Source organism: Branchiostoma belcheri, unplaced genomic scaffold (assembly GCF_001625305.1).
Source record: "Branchiostoma belcheri isolate BF01 breed outbred unplaced genomic scaffold, Haploidv18h27 scaffold16, whole genome shotgun sequence".
Taxonomy (NCBI): domain Eukaryota; kingdom Metazoa; phylum Chordata; class Leptocardii; order Amphioxiformes; family Branchiostomatidae; genus Branchiostoma; species Branchiostoma belcheri.
The window spans coordinates 2502285-2518246 of NW_017803046.1; the positions used below are offsets into that span (position 1 = coordinate 2502285).

The following is a 15962-nucleotide window of genomic DNA, read 5'->3' on the forward strand; positions in this document are numbered from 1 at the left end:
TGAGTCCAGGCTTATCACTGAATGGTATAAAAACTATTGGAGTCACAGACAGAAAGTTTGTAACCAGAAGAGGCGTTCATGCACATTTATTCAAGCCTAGTTTAGCAAATACAAGGCTTTACCATAAGGCTAAGGCTCTGTACCTAAACATAGCATTTTCTCGACGGTCTAGATATTTGTTGTCATAGGGAACAACACTTCTGTGAGTACTAGCATTGCGTTACAATACCATTTATTTTCATTGACCTCCTCAGAAATTTGAAAAAGAAAATTGGTGCTCTTTTTACGTGAAATTGGCTATTTCTAACCTTTCAGATGGTTTAAATTTGCGATCCAGCACTGTAATTTGTTCTCAGATTAAATGCCGCGTAAAAGCTGTAATGCTATGAGTGCTAACATTACATGGCGTGTTTATGTCATAGATTCTCTTTGGACTAATTTTGCATCTTTCCGTGCTGACTACTTTATCCCCAGACTGGAGATGAGCACGTTGTCCGCCATGATGACCAGAGTGAGGCTCATGGCCCAGTTGTTGTACTTGTGGGCCATGTTACTGTTAGGCTCATCATCATCATCGTCGTCATCAGCCTCCTCCACGTTTACCTACGTCAGCAGAAAATGGTGGTCAAAGATTATAGAAAACGTATGATGTATTGTTTAGGATATATTCTAAAATCATTCAAAAATTTAAAAAAGGACAAACAAAATTCAAAGTTGCAAGGAAAAGTGTTCGATCTGTGCGCACCTGTGACTTGAGGAACAGCAAAATGGCGACGGCCAGCTGCAGCACCAAGGACAGGGACAGCAGCGTCAGCAGGAAGATCTGATAACCACCAAACGTCCCGGCGTCCATTGCGCCCCTCAAGACCACAGCAACCTGTAAAGACCGATACAAAATGTTTCATGAAGTTTGTCAAAATTGTACAACATCTTGTCTCACGGTAGAATCTGGATATTCTATTGTAGTGGAAATTGTCATTAAACGTATGTGGATGTGTCCCATAAACTGAGATTGATGGGAACAAACTCCGATCAAAAATTAAAAAGTCGTTATGAATGACAGATAGAAAAAACAGAAAGAAAGAAAGAAACAAACAAACTGATTTAGGCATGCATGGGGATTACCTGCGAGCAGTTAGCTGACATCATGGCCATGTCCATCAGACCTTGCGTCACTGTTTTACGTTGCGTGAAGGAGTTGAGGTCTCGAAGCTGATGTTTGCGTTTGGGCACGGTGGCCGGTGTTTCCGGTTTAGAAGGACCGCCCTGGTCATCCTGAATGAACGAACGAATGAATGAATAATGAATGAATGAATGAATGAACGAACGAACGAACGAATGAATGAATGAATGAATGAATGACATTTTATTATAGTTTCTAGCATCATAGACAGTCAGCCCATATTGCCTTATTCTATATCTATATGTTGTACTGGACAAGGCCCCAACTGGGGCATCACGTCCAGGGTCATTGACAATTGCGGCCGGTGGGGTGAGGTGCTCCGTTCAAAGAAAAAAATCAAACAAAAATGTGTTGTGTGCAATAATAAACAGTGCTATATACATGGCCGCAATGTGTCAGTAATGACTGACTAAGGAGTGGGGAGGCCCATGTGTTGGGCCAACCCCATCCTGAAGATGTCTCCATTATTATTACGTGCGACCATTTCGTGATTCAACCAAAGATATCGTTGTACACTCACCACTGATGATCCTTCATTGTCTGCAAGAGCGAGGCGTATCAGAGCTGTCCTTAGTAGCAGTGCCTGGCCCTTAGGGATGCCCAGGTCGTTGATTTCTGAAGCAGGCAGTAACTTCAGAACTCCCAGGTCGTCTAACCCCTCTTCCTTCAGTACAGAGATGGTACTCTCGGAAAGGTTGATGTCACAGCACCATGTCTCAAACGTCTGTGCGCATGCTTCTGTCGATTCTGCTGGATGAACTTGTGTTGTATCCACATCCGGATCCATGATCAAAGCCCTTTGCTGTTGATTAAAACACGAGTAAAATGAGCGTGAGTAAAATTATACGCAATGTCGGGCACACTCACTAGTAACGCCAAGCTACTGAACTTTGAACTGTTTAAAATTCATTCATGCCAAATTACTCCTCAATTTGGCTCGCTGATATTCAGTACTTCTCCCGGCGCCAAAAACGTCATAACTTCAAAGGCCAGAGTGTCAGAGCTAACAAAGTGTCAGAGCTAACAATGTTTGTAGACATCGCCTGAAGGGTCTGGTAGGACTGGACTTTCTACATTTTAATCTGTCTCTAACGTTAGTGCCGTACGTGACTTGAATGATTATCATCTACAATTCAGCAAAACTGAGTATTTGAAATCATTGTCCTGCATGAAATATAATCTTTGTGAGCCACCAGTGTTGCGACAGCCTCAAAAGATCTTTCCCATAAATTTATCTGTCGTCACTTCACGATAAATATTGTTAAACTCATCAAGGTCTCTGGTGCATGTAAACACGCCCAACCCATTCTTGTAAGAGCTATACCGTGTACTAGCAGATACAAGGGTGCCAGAGTATACAGTGCAATTTTACGGAATACAGTGAAATTTTACGGAATACAGTACAATTTTACGGAATACAGTACAATCGTATTAGTATACAGTGCAATTTTACGGAATACAGTGCAATCGTATCAATATACAGTGCAATTTTACGAAATTCCGTAAAATTGCACTGTATACTCTGGCAACCCTGAGATAGAGTACAACAAGAACGACACAAGTACAAGTTTTCTCTGTGATACAACGAAAATGTACTTCTCAATAAGGAACGGTGGAAACTTGTTGAAACTACGGACAACAGTAGTATCTATTCACAGTACCCTCTGCAGTCATCACGGTAAATGATAAGCTAATTTTCCTAGTCTCCACCAGACTCCTTTGCGGGCTAAATAAATAGTAGAAATCGGCCTAAAAAGAATGTAAACTGGACCCTCTATGGCCGGCCAACTCCCCTGGCTAGCTACAAAGGAGTCTGCAGGTGGAGACTATGATATTCCAGCTGTTAGGTAGTTCGTCCTAGTCAACGTATTGTACCTACTATTAGGTGTCCAAAATTAGTTGTTTTTCGGCCCTAAGCTCAGTTATAGCCGAATTATAATGACATACCTGTTAACGAAGACAACAACTAGAAGCCCAGGTCTCATGTACATGTACAGGTCACTGTGTACAAAACTGTGGACGCATTCAGTGCGTTATTGTTTATGACGTTGGAACGCATCGACCAATCACTGACATTGCTCACTGATTTGGTGTAAGTTAGCCACGTAACCTCATGCCTTTGGTCAGGTGGGAAGGAGGTGGCTCGTAGATTTTGGGGAGCGGTAAAAAGAACGATCATGTCGTCACACCGTCTCCAGGGAGACCCGAACATGGAGACGTTCTTAAGCAAGTTGTTGGACGACATGGTACACAGTACAAGTTATGTGTTGATAACTTTCCCACGAGTCGACTGTGTACTACGGTCAAATTATGATAGATTTTCAAAATTTGACGTTTGGCTTCTGTAACATTTCAAGTCCAGACTTTGAAAAAGGGTTGACTTCTCCACCATTATCGGAAGGCGGCGCTGTTTTTGGTGTTTGGTCTGGCTGCAGCGATGCGAAGTCGTCGGAAATGGCGGGAGTTTTAAATCTCCGGTGTAGGCAGCGATATATAGGATCATACGACCAAGTCCCAGCGATCTTAGTGGTATAGGTTGCCAGCTGCAACCATTTGAGTCCATAATTATCACTGGAAGCTACTGAAGTTACGGATAGAAAGTTTCTAACCAGAGGAGGGCGTCCATGCATTTACCTGTATCCAATTATGTAACGTTATCAGTTTAACAGATATATGATTTTATCATTAGTTGCTATAACTACTTGCACCTAAACATGGCATTTTGCACGACGGTCTATGTATTTTGCTGTCATAGAGAACAGCACTTCTGTATCACGTTTCAACATAATTTATTTTCCATGACCTCTTCAGAAATACTACAAATACACTCGTACGCAGCAAGCAAATGTACAGATAGAAAAAGAAAGGTGGGGTTTCTTTACGAAGCTTAAGTGGACTGTTTTGAACTTTTCCGACGGTTTGTGATCCAGCCCTGTATTGGACGGAAGTTAAATGCCGTGTAAGAATTGTAACGTTGTGGGTGTGTCTACATTCGATAGCATGTTCATGCCATAGATTCTTTTTGGAATAGTTGTGCTGACTACTTTATCCCAAGACTGGAGATGAGCACGTTGTCCGCCATGATGACCAGAGTGAGGCTCATGGCCCAGTTGTTGTACTTGTGGGCCATGTTACTGTTAGGCTCATCATCATCATCGTCGTCATCAGCCTCCTCCACGTTTACCTACGTCAGCAGAAAATGGTGCTTAAAGATTATGGAACTGAACGCATGATGTATTGTTTAATATATTCTAAAATCATTGAAATGTCATGCAATATCAAAAGAGGACAAACACAATTCAAAGAAAGAAAACAAGGAAAATAGGACAGTTTTGCTTTGAATACAAAAAACTTACCATATGCAAGAGCATTATACTACAGGTCCTTGCCATATGTGATAAAGAATGCAGTTCAAAAATGTTACTAGCTACTTTTATACTAGATCAACTAACTATTAGCTTCTAATTTTGCTTTATTTGATGCTTTACCATTCTCTACAAGGGCATTTGGTAAAAAGTACGATATCTATGCACACCTGTGACTTGAGGTACAACAAAATGGCGACGGCCAGCTGCAGCACCAAGGACAGGGACAGCAGCGTCAGCAGGAAGATCTGATAACCACCAAACGTCCCGGCGGCCATTGCGCCTTTCAAGACCACAGCAATCTGTAAAACCACACAAAAATGATGAAATGAGTTTGCAATAATTTATAGATTCATGGAATTGTATGTGAAGGGCCTGGGACTCACCCTTTGAAACATTGTTGACGTGACATTAGATGGGAAAACTTCTAGATCTGGTAAAAAAATAAAAACGCAAACTGAACCAGAGGTACCTGTGAACAGTTAGCTGACATCATGGCCATGTCCATCAGACCTTGCGTCACTGTTTTACGTTGCGTGAAAGAGTTGAGGTCTCGTAGCTGATGTTTGCGTTTGGGCGCGGTGCCCGATGTTTGTGTGCATGAAGGGCCGTCCGTGTCGTCCTGTATGTTTCGTCTGCGAAGTTCACTGCCGTCTGTGGGCTGAAAATTTTTTATATCATTGTTCACAGCGACGTTATATCAAACATAAAAAATTAAAACAGCCCGTAACATCCATTTTAGTGTGACAATTTCACGATTCAACCAAAGATATAAACGTTACACACTTACCACTCGCCCATATTCACTATATGTCACTGATGATGTATCTTCAACATTTTCTGCAAGAGCGAGTCGTTTTAGAGCTGTCCTAAGTAGCAGTGCCTGGCCCTTAGGGATGCCCAGATCGTTGATTTCTGAAGCAGGCAGTAACTTCAGAACTCCAAGGTCGTCTAACTCTTCTTTCTTGAGTACAGAGATGGTATTCTTGGAAAGGTTGGCGTCACAGCACCATGTCTCAAACGTCTGTGCGTCTGTCGATTCTACTTGTGTTGAATCCACATCCATGATCAAACCATTTGCTGCTGGTTAAAAAACAAGAAAAAGTAAGTGCGAGTAAAATTATACGCAAGGTTTGGCACATTCGACAACGTCAAGCTGCGGCCTCGCAGATACGCGCCATATTTCTTTCACAAATGGTAAAGCAACTATGAGAACCAGCATAACCTCCTAGCAGAAATGTGTGAAATATCATTCGCAGTCTTCCTGCCGTCTTGGCTTCTCGAACGTCATGTGTCAACATACCTAACACATAAAAATTGCCCTTTGGACACGCGTCAACAGGAAGCTATACCAAGAATCTTCAGACTCAGCCAGTGCCTACCCTCTAATTAGCTATCTCTATATACATTAGTCCTCAAGGTCAGACGACATTATTTTCCTATTTTCTATCATTGCTGGCTTAGAATATACGCCGAGCCACTCTCGATGTTTGCAGTCCAGTGCCAAGAACAGGATGTGAAACAATTCTTACAGCAACACTAGCCTTTTGCCCACTTACGTATACCGCGTCATGGGCATTGATTTTTAAACGTTAAAAGTTAACCACGTTTGGCACGGCTAACGTTATACACGTTTTAACGCTCACAAAAGCCCTGTGTGGATCTCTTTCAGGGTTTCACAAACATTACTGTTTAAATAGTAGTTGGTGGAATTCGGTCCCAGCCCTGGCCTGCTCCAGGTACCATGATACCCATTTTCAGAACGTAAAGTTTAATGCTTCTATTCTTACCTGTATGCTCTGAATAGGCCAACCAGATTAAGTTCTTAATAACTCGGTAACACAGGAATGCTGTCCTATCGGGTTGCAGTTCTATTGTTCAGCTGTCCGCTGAGATATTGTTCAAGGCTAGGCCTGGTCGCTGACTGCAACATAACATAAAACGTGTATAACATAACAGGGTAAGCTGTGTGTCGAACGCACTTGAATTCGAAGAAGTTTGGGTTAGTATCTAATCAGAAAATGACATCGAGGTACGCTGACGTACAACAAATACTTTTATTTTCACAACATTACACACCGCCACAAAGTATTACAGGAATACCTTTCCAACACGTTCAAGGTCCATTTTCACAGCTCAATGATGTACACAAGCCTGACAGGGTTAAACTAAATCATGAACGTGCTTGGTGTACCAATCACTTGTTATCCAGATATCTAAGATATAGTCTATATATAGGACAGACGTATTCACCCTTAATGCCACGCCGCAGCACTTCGTACATACATAGTTGGTAATGGGGAGCAGGACATCAAGTTATAACTAAAGGTTACACTTGCTAAGAACTTGTTTGAGGCACAAATCGTGAATTTGCTCACTACTTACCTCAACAGCTTACAAAAACGCTGAGTTGTTGATAGAGCCGCGTAAATTTCGGCTGCATGTGATTTTGAACTGTTCAAGTCACGCTTGTTGACCTTTACCCTTGAACTACTCATTTACAAGTAGTGTAGAGAGTCACCTATCGTAACCGTTAATTACTGCACCCGCAGGTTAACATTGGCGTTCCTAACCGCAAAGCATGGAATAGATCAGCCTGCACAGGTTTTAGTTCTAGCGGTCCCAATTCATAACCAGGATCGCCTGTAGCCTGAAAAGTTTAGACTTTAATCGTCTGTCATTCTTTTTCAACAACTTGTTCTATAGACGAGACTTAATTATATAATGTCAACTTGTTCACTGAAAATCAATCGGTAACTAACGTTAACAAGTGGTATTACACCTCAGCTAGTTCGGGTTATTTATTTAATGTTTCATGCAGTCTTGGACTTGCTAGCAGTGAATAAGGAGGCCCCAAAAGTAGAGATGAGTATGTTGACCGCCATGACGACAATAGCGACCACCATCGCCCAGTTGTTGTATTTGTGGGCCCGCTGGCTGTCTTGTTCGTCGTCACTGTCGTCGTTGTCGTTAGCTGTCTCCATGTTTATCTTAAAGAGAACATACAAACAAACGATCAGGAAACACGAGGAACTGTTACAAAATCCAATGTTCATTTAACTTAATTAATCAATTTAAGTTAAAATGAGACTATTGTCTTATATATATGTAGCCATTTATACCGATTCCGGTGGTGTTTGTTATTAATGACTTTTCAAGTGATACCTGATACTTGCGGAGTAGCAGTATGCCCTGTGTCACTTGTAGAGTGATGGAGATCAGCAGCAGCGCAAGCTGTACGTAGAACATGGTTTCAGGAAACCCTGACTGGATCACGAGTTGAAGCTGTGAAATAGAGAATCATATACTGTATACAAAACGTTGCCAGTAGCGTTTTACACGGTTAATTTTCATGTCACCGAGACTTCACATATTAGATTGTCGTTACACAGAAGAAAGGAACACGCCTCTGCAAGCTCTAAAAGGACATTTTCGGCGGCAGAATTTCGACAAGGTTAAGTTTCAGGCAAAAAAGTACGCTAGACTGGCGATTTTGAAATCTGGCGACCTTCTAGTGATCAAATTCTACCGGAAGTCGCTGACAGTGTGACGGCTCGTTATGACGTACCTGTGAGGCGTTCGCTGACAGCAGAGACGCGTTCAGATAACCTTGTGACAGAGTGTCGTGTTGGTTGAACTTGTTCAAGTCTTTGATGGGCCTGGGTGTAGGGTTTGCCTAAATGCGTGAAACAATTACAAAAGCAATGCTGTAATGTTATTGTCACTTAATAATGAATAAGAATTCACTTTAGCTTTTTAATAAATCGTTATGATAAAACTGCACTTCTATCATGTTAATTAAGCAGTCCTCACCTCTGGTTTTGTACTTGCAAAGTGAGGGAGTCGTCTTCTGACAAAGTCATCTTTCGGCTGAAAGAAAACAATCATTGATCAGTAAATTTTTAAAACAATTTTCATGAATATATACGCTGCCCAATGACATACACGAACGCAATCGTGACGGCCACATTGTATCTGCTTGGAGACACAAGAATTGCCAGAAGAAAAAGTAGTATCACCTAATTAGATTTATACGGGGTAGACTATTCCTTGTAGGGGCCACTACCGCATACAGCATTGATAGCAATTCTGAAAATCAAAACGTTTGTCTGTAAAATGAAGTACTTAGTAAATCGTCATACTCAGGTCAGTCAGGATTTGTCCCATAGCGGAACACCCACCTGAATAACTAATGAGCAGTGCTTGTAGGGTCTGACAGGACTGCCCTTCGGCAATGTTGTTAGATAATACTGGCGATACTGTTTTCTTCTCCCCTGTACGTATGGCGCACTTTCAAGGGATTTTCACACATCAGACAAACAAATACACGGTGACAGCCCACTACATAAGCGCCGAAAGACTTCGTCATATGCTTGTCGCGTACGTCAGTGGATATTTTGAGAGCAGAATCCATGCATTATAATTATTGTTCATGCAATTCCTGATAAACGTAAGGCTATAACACGTACTGTCTATACCCTGTTTAATGTTCAACGTATTCATATGATTGATATAGTCCCACTGAAAGGGTCAAAATCATGACGGAAACCTCGCGATCAGCTACAGGAAGTGTCATACAGATCAGAATGGATATCACTTCTTTCCTATCCAGTTTCAGTGAAACAAATCCTAGTCCGAAAAAAAAATATCATTTATGTTTGTCTCTAAGGTCGTATGTACCATGTTTTATCTCGTCCCATCCACCTATGTCTTCATACTTACCGGAGTGGCAGGAGATCCTGTTCCTGGTGTCGCCATATTTTGTCAGTAATGTTGTGTGTGTGTGGCGTACACAATGTAGCTGTTCTGGTCTTTCAACTTCTTGTTACTGATTGGCTGTTGGCTGTACAACAACTCATTTGCCCTGAGGCGGCAGCAGTGGTGGGTTGGCATATCACGCAACGCAAACGCAGTACACAACTCGCCTTTGAGCCCCGTGACCGGTGTTTTTGTAAACCCCACAAAGACCCTTGTGTTAAGCGGAAGACCAGAGAGCTCCAGTACGGACAACAGTACGTCGCTGGTGGCTGTAAACAGGCACACGGACGTAGGGTTTATAGGTAAGTCATGTTCAACTATAGCTAAAACGACGTCTCATGTGGGAGTTTAAACTAATGCGTCTGTGTACGTATACAGTCTTGTTTAATAGCTTCAACTTTCAAGCAGAGTTGTGGAAAGTGGCCCTAAATACTACGTGACTGCATTGAGCCTTTTCGCTCGGTTGCCCACTAGATCCCTGGTGTCTTCACAATAGTACAGCTTGCAGCTGTCTGCGACTATTGGAGTGGAGATAAGTGGACCATCACATGGCAACTACTACTCAACGTTATCACTAAGTTATTGAGGTTTATTGAGGAAAAACTCTCCTTTGGCTACCCACCCGAGGGTGGCAGCTATTCTTCCAGGCCGGAGAGTACATAAAACATAACAATACGTCAACATACAATTACAAATACATTTACATGACATAGTTAGAGTCAGATAACCGATTCGAATGGTTATCTCCTCGGACCGCGGAAACCATTATCAACATAGAATCAGCAGCAGGAGAGAGATGCGGGTCAGCTGGTACTAGCCCTGTGTATCCCGTCGCTGTAATCATAATGCTGAGACCAGAAAATTTCTCAGCCATCGCTCAAGTTAGTATTTCTAACCCTCTCCATCTTTTGACTCGAACTACTGCCTTTAGTCATATATTGTAGTATTGGAAACAGTGGCTGTTATTTTTTCACATGACTTGAATTGTAGAAATGGCACAAATCACCAGAGAGGCAGAAGTCAGGTACTGTAGCAATTAAATTTTCAGTAATGCGTAATGTGCGCATTTACGGGGGTTTCAGCAGTGACCATACGGAAATCCAGCAGTAGAAAACCCGGGTACTTCTGTGTGACTGCTTCGAATTCGATGTTTTTGTTGAGTGAGGCATGGAGTGCCGCGAAGAATTTGTCAACATCATTTCCATTCGGAAGGGTGTTTGCACTGCTGACGCCGTATGAATACATGTATGTGCGCATTCTCGAAATTAAGCCTTATGACTGGACAATGAACAGGTCAGCTGAAGTTAAGTGTAACGTTGGTCTAACGATGGCGAATTAGCTGCAACAGTGTTGCAGCTAATTCGCCATCGTTAGACCAACGAGGAAACGATATCCACTTTCTGTTGACTTTCCCAATTGACCATCGGGCCCCACGGGCAGGATTTCATCTCCAAGAATACATGGCTAATCGGCTCGTTTTCGAACACTCGAGGGCCGCTTAATTTTACACAGAAAGCGCTGCAGAAGTCGTACATCCAACAGTCAAAGAAAGTCATTAGTGTAACAGTCAGTGCTTGTCCGAAAGATTGTGATTCCGTGATATCTCAACCCGTGATAACCCCCTTGAAGACCCCTCGCAAGTGACCGTCCTTGACTCCATTGAAGACATCATCGGCAAGATGAGACCCGTGAAGAACCTACAGGACAGTCCCCTGTCAGACCCGGTGACTATGAGTCGCATCACATCCGGGGATGTTGATTCCGATGAGCCTAAACAGGGGTGAACGTCCTACAGACCGGAGAAGGTCGGCAACTCCCTCCCTCAGGTACCCCGCCAGAAAAACAGGTTGGCGACCGACAGGCTGTACATCCGGGAAAGTTGTTAGTCATAGAGGTCAACGTTCTACGGGTTGTACTTTTGGAGTGGAGGTGAACTTCTTTTTTTCCATAACTCATGGCTGGTTTGATGGTCAGATTCCTGACAGAAATAGATAGACATCCGTTTGAAATAGAAGAACGAAATGCGCTCGGGCGGCTCGGCTATGTTGTTATTTCGCCCTTCACTCCGATATATAACGAAAGGAGCCATACGCTTCACAAAATCTGTACCGTACTGTACACTGTTTAGTCAAACGACTGTTTTTGCCATGAGCATGTGAGGAAATACATCAGCCCTGATGACTTCCAGATCAGCCGTAGCTTGTTTTTGACTAGACTAGCCTCCGTAGCAGGCTTATAGAACTGGGGGTTTGGTGGTCTTCGGCTGTTTTCTTATTAGCCCAGTTCTAAACGGGGGTAATTCAATCAGGCCGGCTGTTGTCTATATGCAATCAGAAAATAGCGCATAAAAGCTCCCAAAGACCCTGAAGACCCTCAAAACCTCCAGTTTTTGGCATGCTCTGGAGGCTAGTCTTTGACTGCAATCTGACGTCGACAGTTCATCTGGTCCCGTGCCACAAACAAATCAGTAAAATCAGACTCCAGTGACCGTCTTGACACCGACCTTTGACTTGATTTCACCGATGAGTGCTGGCTGATACCATCTGCGTTTGCTCAGAATTTACAGCTTTAACTGGGTTATCAACGATGCGTTTATCTGATGTGCTGGACGTCTGAACTGCACAGCAACCGCGTTTAAAAAATACCAAGTATAATATCATATGAGTTCATTTCAAGACTTTCAACGACGACTCAGTTTCTCCATATGGTCGTTCTTGTTCCCCTTGTCTAAACATCACCGGCTAACGTAGTATGTGTCTTGTTTGTGACCATGGCTTGCCTCTGGGATGTTACTCTGTAGGGAAATTCAAATTTTCTCTGACAGCAACATAAGCCGCCTGTGATCCGTCACTAATAGCGTTTTAACCCGATTATTATATGAATTATTAATTCTCATGTATGCTCAAATGTACATTAGATCTGGACTCCAAGGTGATATTAGATGTTAATGTAATCACCATGGCTTACAGTGTATATCCATTTTTCACTGTTTGGGTTTTGTAACTGAATAAAAGCTAAAGACTATCAACCACAGTACACTGCGGCAAAAGTCCACACAAATTCACAGGTAGGTGCGATGGAACATTGACTTTATCTACACTAGTACTGTACCAGATTCAGTCATTTCAGCATTCACTGAAACACAAGGCAATCATCCTATCAGGACTAGGGTACAGGATACCCTCTACCAGGCCTCTTGGTGGACTGAAGGCTTGGCACTGGAGTACAAATGTATCCGCTGGTAGCAAATAGTCCGATGATGAACAAACCAACAACGCATAAGACCATGGGGCATAATGCAGCAAGTTTAAACTAGAAATATTTTGATAGATTAATGGCTTTTCTTGTCGGTTTGCCGTCAATTTACCTTTGTTGTAGATACTAACAGTTTATTCTAATAAGTATGACTAGTAATATCTGACAGTGCAAATCGGCTTATGAACAATGACGCACATATGATGTTGTTAATACAGATTATCGATTGCTGATCTAATTGCTGCGCATGTCTGTTTATATATAGGTAAATGCGACGGCGCTCTACCAAACATTCATTCTCTCTTGTTTTTCATGATGCACAGAGCTGACGCTTCTGACCTCCGAGTCCACCCCAAGTTACAAGGAAACACGATCGGATCCAACATGGCAGGCAGGAAAACACCCGCGGCATTCTGGGTGTGCTTCTTCATTCTGCTCATTCCCGTTCTCGGGATCTGCATCTACCAGATCGCCGACCGCATCTCCTTCTATGTGAGCTACCCTGTTACTCGGGAGTCCAGGGAAATAGCCGTGCAGTCTCAGCCGTTCCCGTCTGTCACGGTGTGCAACAACAACCCGATCCGCAAGGCGGCGCTGTCCGGAACGACCCACGCTTCCCTCCTGGACACAGACGAGCAGGTGCGGCAAGGTGTGGAGAACCTGCTCGCCTCCACCAGCAGCGGCGCCGTCAACCCGTCAGCCGCCAGAGAAATTCTGAACACGGCGTACCAGGACAGGAGAACCGCCCGCGCGACCGGAGACCTCGTCGGCATGTCCAGGGATGACATAGCGAACTTGGGCCACCAGCTCAGCGACTTCGTCATGAGTTGTTCCTACAACGGGCGGCAGTGCGTGTCCAGCGACCTGTCCAGCGTCTTTACCACCTTTCAATCCGCCAAGTTTGGCAACTGCTTCACCTTCAACGCTAATTTCAAAGTGTCCTCCCCCAACAAAGGCCAAGGACTGACCATGACACTGTACACGGACGTTGCCGAGTATGTTGGCCTTTTCGGCCGGCAGCCCGGCGTAACCGTGACTGTGCATCCCGCCAACACAACAGCGTTTCCCGAGGATGACGGTATCGTCGTCAGGGCCGGAGAGAGCGCGGCCATCGGCCTGAGGAAGACTGTGAACAACCGCATGCTTGCTCCCTTCGGCGACTGTCAGCAGGACACAGACGCAGAGTCCCTGTACCCCGGAGGATATTCCCTGGCGGCGTGCCGGAAAGAGTGTCTGCAGAAAACCCTGCTGCAGAACTGCGGCTGTCTGGACGATCCCAGAACAACTAGCGGCAACCTGTGTACCGCCAGCGAGGAAAGCTGCCGATCAAGGTAACAAGATAATGCTCTATGCTAGCTACTTTTTTTTGATCAAGTTTTGCTAAAAAATAGACGGTTTATCCAGTCCAGGATATACCTTTATAACATATGTACTACGCGTAACATAGCTCTAGCTACATCTCTATATCTGAAAGGACTGCAAAAAATAACCAAACGCCAAATGTTTCTCTTACAAACTTCAAAGGTACTACGAACAGGGTGCCACCTGGCGGGATAACTGTGACTGCAAGCGTCCCTGCAGGGAGGAGTCTTACGTCACCGCCATGACGTCATCCCCCTGGGCCCCCGAGAACGTCCTGATCCCCGAGCTGGATTACGTCACTCCCCTCCCTGACGTCGGCGGCATCATCAAACAAAACATCGTGCAGGTACAGGTGTATTACCTCGACAACACCTCCCAACAGGTGGACGAACGTGCAGCCTACCCGGTCAATAAACTGATGAGAGATATCGGACTTGACATCGCTGTGTGGCTTGCCCTGTTGCTGATCCTCATTGGGATCGGTTACTTGGTTGTCTTGATCATTCGAGCTTGTTGTGGGGAGGGCGGTGGAAACAAGGCCATTTAGTCCACTGAATCGAACACAATGTCGTTATGTATGGCAATTCTGGTGTATTACGAGGGTTTAGGGCTGACTACCCTGTGTGTGTGTGTGCGTGTATCATATAAGTATGGAATAACCATTTATGGGATGTATTTTACCAGTAATCAAGGACTTGCAGTGATTTCACGACTGAATATGACAGCTTAGATCGTAAAAGACAATGTCGTTATTAGACATCTGTAGGTGATGCATACTACGGTAATAATCTTAACTTAATTAGTGTGTAATACTATAGCGTAACAAAATATGTATTAACTAGAAAGGCCAATATTTGCTTTGGAGCAAATACAGCGATGGGTTCACCACATTTTACGACATGGCAGGGAAAGAATGGGAAACACAAGGGAAAACAATGATTTACATTGATATAACTATAATATGAAGTAAAATACAACTAAAACAACAGTTGGATAGCTATTCCCTACTTTATTGGTTAGGATTTTTAATTGCATAATGCAAACTGTTGATTTTCAAAATAAAAAAAAAAAACGTCCATGCCCGGCATTCCAATGCTGGAGCAGGAAAGCTTGAAATACCTACCAAAACACTTGAATACAGACATACTGTCAGTATGGAAATGCTTCTGTGCAGGTGTTAATCAAGTTAAATCCCAACAGCCAATCAGCAAGAAGTATAGAGGAAAGCTGCATGCCTATTGGTTGATGCCCTGCATTCCATTCTGATGACTCATGCCCAAACGTGGTAAACAAGGCAGACTAACACAGTAATACATTTGCTATAACACAGCCAAAAAACTCAAATAAAACCATTCTAAAAGCCTGTATCACAATAATTTAAAAAACGCCTAGGGGTATTTGCCCACTGTACCTCCATACCAAATTTCAGGACCTTAGGCCCTAAAATGAAGAAGCTGAATCCATTTAAAGATATGGCAGGAGGAGGAGGAGGAGAAGGAGAAGAAACATCAGAAAAAGCAATATGGTTTCACCACACCACTTCGTGGTGTGGTGAACCCATAACTATAGGACATAGGGATATTTCAGTAAGTCATTAATTTAGTCCTTTTTTTAGCTAGACTTTCTGAAGAATATACAAGAATAACACAAATACCACTGATTCGCGAAAGCATCTTCTATGAAATGGAATGTTTCGTAGCCTCTGTGGATACTTCTATTCTTGTGCCACCTGTAACGTTACTGTTGTTGTTGTTAATAATGATGTTTACTTGAGAATTATGGAAACAATATATCTATATGTGACTAATGTTGAAGGTAAATGTAAGAATCTTTGAACCGCTGTATGTGGCCAGTGAATATTACTTTAACAGTTTAAGCTCGGTTACTGGCATTGGTGACTAACGTGTACTGTGAATAACGCTACCTAAATAAAAGTGAAGCTGGTGTTTGCAATCTTACCTGACTTTTTATGGCAGTGATTACTTACAGTAAATGATTACGTGTAGGCATGAATCATTAATAAACTGATTTCCAAACAG

General features: G+C 43.2%; 4 protein-coding genes across 4 annotated transcripts; 1 reads left to right on the top strand and 3 right to left on the bottom strand.

The window, feature by feature from the left end:
• Nucleotides 1–79: 79 nt before the first annotated feature.
• Nucleotides 80–3444, bottom strand: LOC109466204. Its single transcript, XM_019763874.1, has 5 exons — nucleotides 3131–3444; nucleotides 1704–1985; nucleotides 1126–1275; nucleotides 746–877; nucleotides 80–603 (listed from the first exon to the last, which is right to left on the bottom strand). Exons 2-5 carry the CDS (start codon nucleotides 1968–1970, stop codon nucleotides 460–462), a joined length of 693 nt encoding a protein of 230 aa, XP_019619433.1. The 5' UTR covers nucleotides 1971–1985; nucleotides 3131–3444; the 3' UTR covers nucleotides 80–459.
• Nucleotides 3445–3923: 479 nt separating this feature from the next.
• LOC109466203 lies at nucleotides 3924–6466 on the bottom strand. Its single transcript, XM_019763873.1, has 5 exons — nucleotides 6339–6466; nucleotides 5339–5631; nucleotides 5021–5209; nucleotides 4719–4850; nucleotides 3924–4367 (listed from the first exon to the last, which is right to left on the bottom strand). Exons 2-5 carry the CDS (start codon nucleotides 5612–5614, stop codon nucleotides 4224–4226), a joined length of 741 nt encoding a protein of 246 aa, XP_019619432.1. The 5' UTR covers nucleotides 5615–5631; nucleotides 6339–6466; the 3' UTR covers nucleotides 3924–4223.
• Nucleotides 6467–6606: 140 nt separating this feature from the next.
• Nucleotides 6607–9378, bottom strand: LOC109465935. The gene is made up of 5 exons (XM_019763421.1): nucleotides 9271–9378; nucleotides 8362–8418; nucleotides 8117–8224; nucleotides 7714–7833; nucleotides 6607–7538 (listed from the first exon to the last, which is right to left on the bottom strand). The coding sequence occupies exons 1-5, from the start codon at nucleotides 9304–9306 to the stop codon at nucleotides 7362–7364; spliced, it is 498 nt and encodes a 165-aa protein (XP_019618980.1). The 5' UTR covers nucleotides 9307–9378; the 3' UTR covers nucleotides 6607–7361.
• A 96-nt stretch (nucleotides 9379–9474) lies between these two features.
• LOC109466072 (amiloride-sensitive sodium channel subunit alpha-like) lies at nucleotides 9475–15888 on the top strand. Its single transcript, XM_019763674.1, has 4 exons — nucleotides 9475–9608; nucleotides 12885–13892; nucleotides 14086–14761; nucleotides 15487–15888. Exons 2-3 carry the CDS (start codon nucleotides 12946–12948, stop codon nucleotides 14468–14470), a joined length of 1332 nt encoding a protein of 443 aa, XP_019619233.1. The 5' UTR covers nucleotides 9475–9608; nucleotides 12885–12945; the 3' UTR covers nucleotides 14471–14761; nucleotides 15487–15888.
• Nucleotides 15889–15962: the final 74 nt, after the last annotated feature.

Excerpts from the sequence above, each read along its gene's own strand:
- LOC109466204 (XM_019763874.1), bottom strand. The coding sequence starts at position 1,970 with ATGGATCCGGATGTGGATACAACACAAGTTCATCCAGCAGAATCGACA. Across the intron at positions 1,276-1,703 it reads ACAATGAAGGATCATCAGTG|GATGACCAGGGCGGTCCTTC; the intron begins GTGAGTGTACAA and ends TCGTTCATTCAG. Across the intron at positions 878-1,125 it reads TGTCAGCTAACTGCTCGCAG|GTTGCTGTGGTCTTGAGGGG; the intron begins GTAATCCCCATG and ends CGGTCTTTACAG.
- LOC109466203 (XM_019763873.1), bottom strand. The coding sequence starts at position 5,614 with ATGGATGTGGATTCAACACAAGTAGAATCGACAGACGCACAGACGTTT. Across the intron at positions 5,210-5,338 it reads ATAGTGAATATGGGCGAGTG|CCCACAGACGGCAGTGAACT; the intron begins GTAAGTGTGTAA and ends AAAAATTTTCAG. Across the intron at positions 4,368-4,718 it reads TGTTGTACCTCAAGTCACAG|GTAAACGTGGAGGAGGCTGA; the intron begins GTGTGCATAGAT and ends CTGCTGACGTAG.
- LOC109465935 (XM_019763421.1), bottom strand. The coding sequence starts at position 9,306 with ATGGCGACACCAGGAACAGGATCTCCTGCCACTCCG. Across the intron at positions 8,225-8,361 it reads TTGCAAGTACAAAACCAGAG|GCAAACCCTACACCCAGGCC; the intron begins GTGAGGACTGCT and ends TCACGCATTTAG. Across the intron at positions 7,834-8,116 it reads TGTCAGCGAACGCCTCACAG|CTTCAACTCGTGATCCAGTC; the intron begins GTACGTCATAAC and ends TCTATTTCACAG.
- LOC109466072 (XM_019763674.1), top strand. The coding sequence starts at position 12,946 with ATGGCAGGCAGGAAAACACCCGCGGCATTCTGGGTGTGCTTCTTCATT. Across the intron at positions 13,893-14,085 it reads GAGGAAAGCTGCCGATCAAG|GTACTACGAACAGGGTGCCA; the intron begins GTAACAAGATAA and ends CAAACTTCAAAG.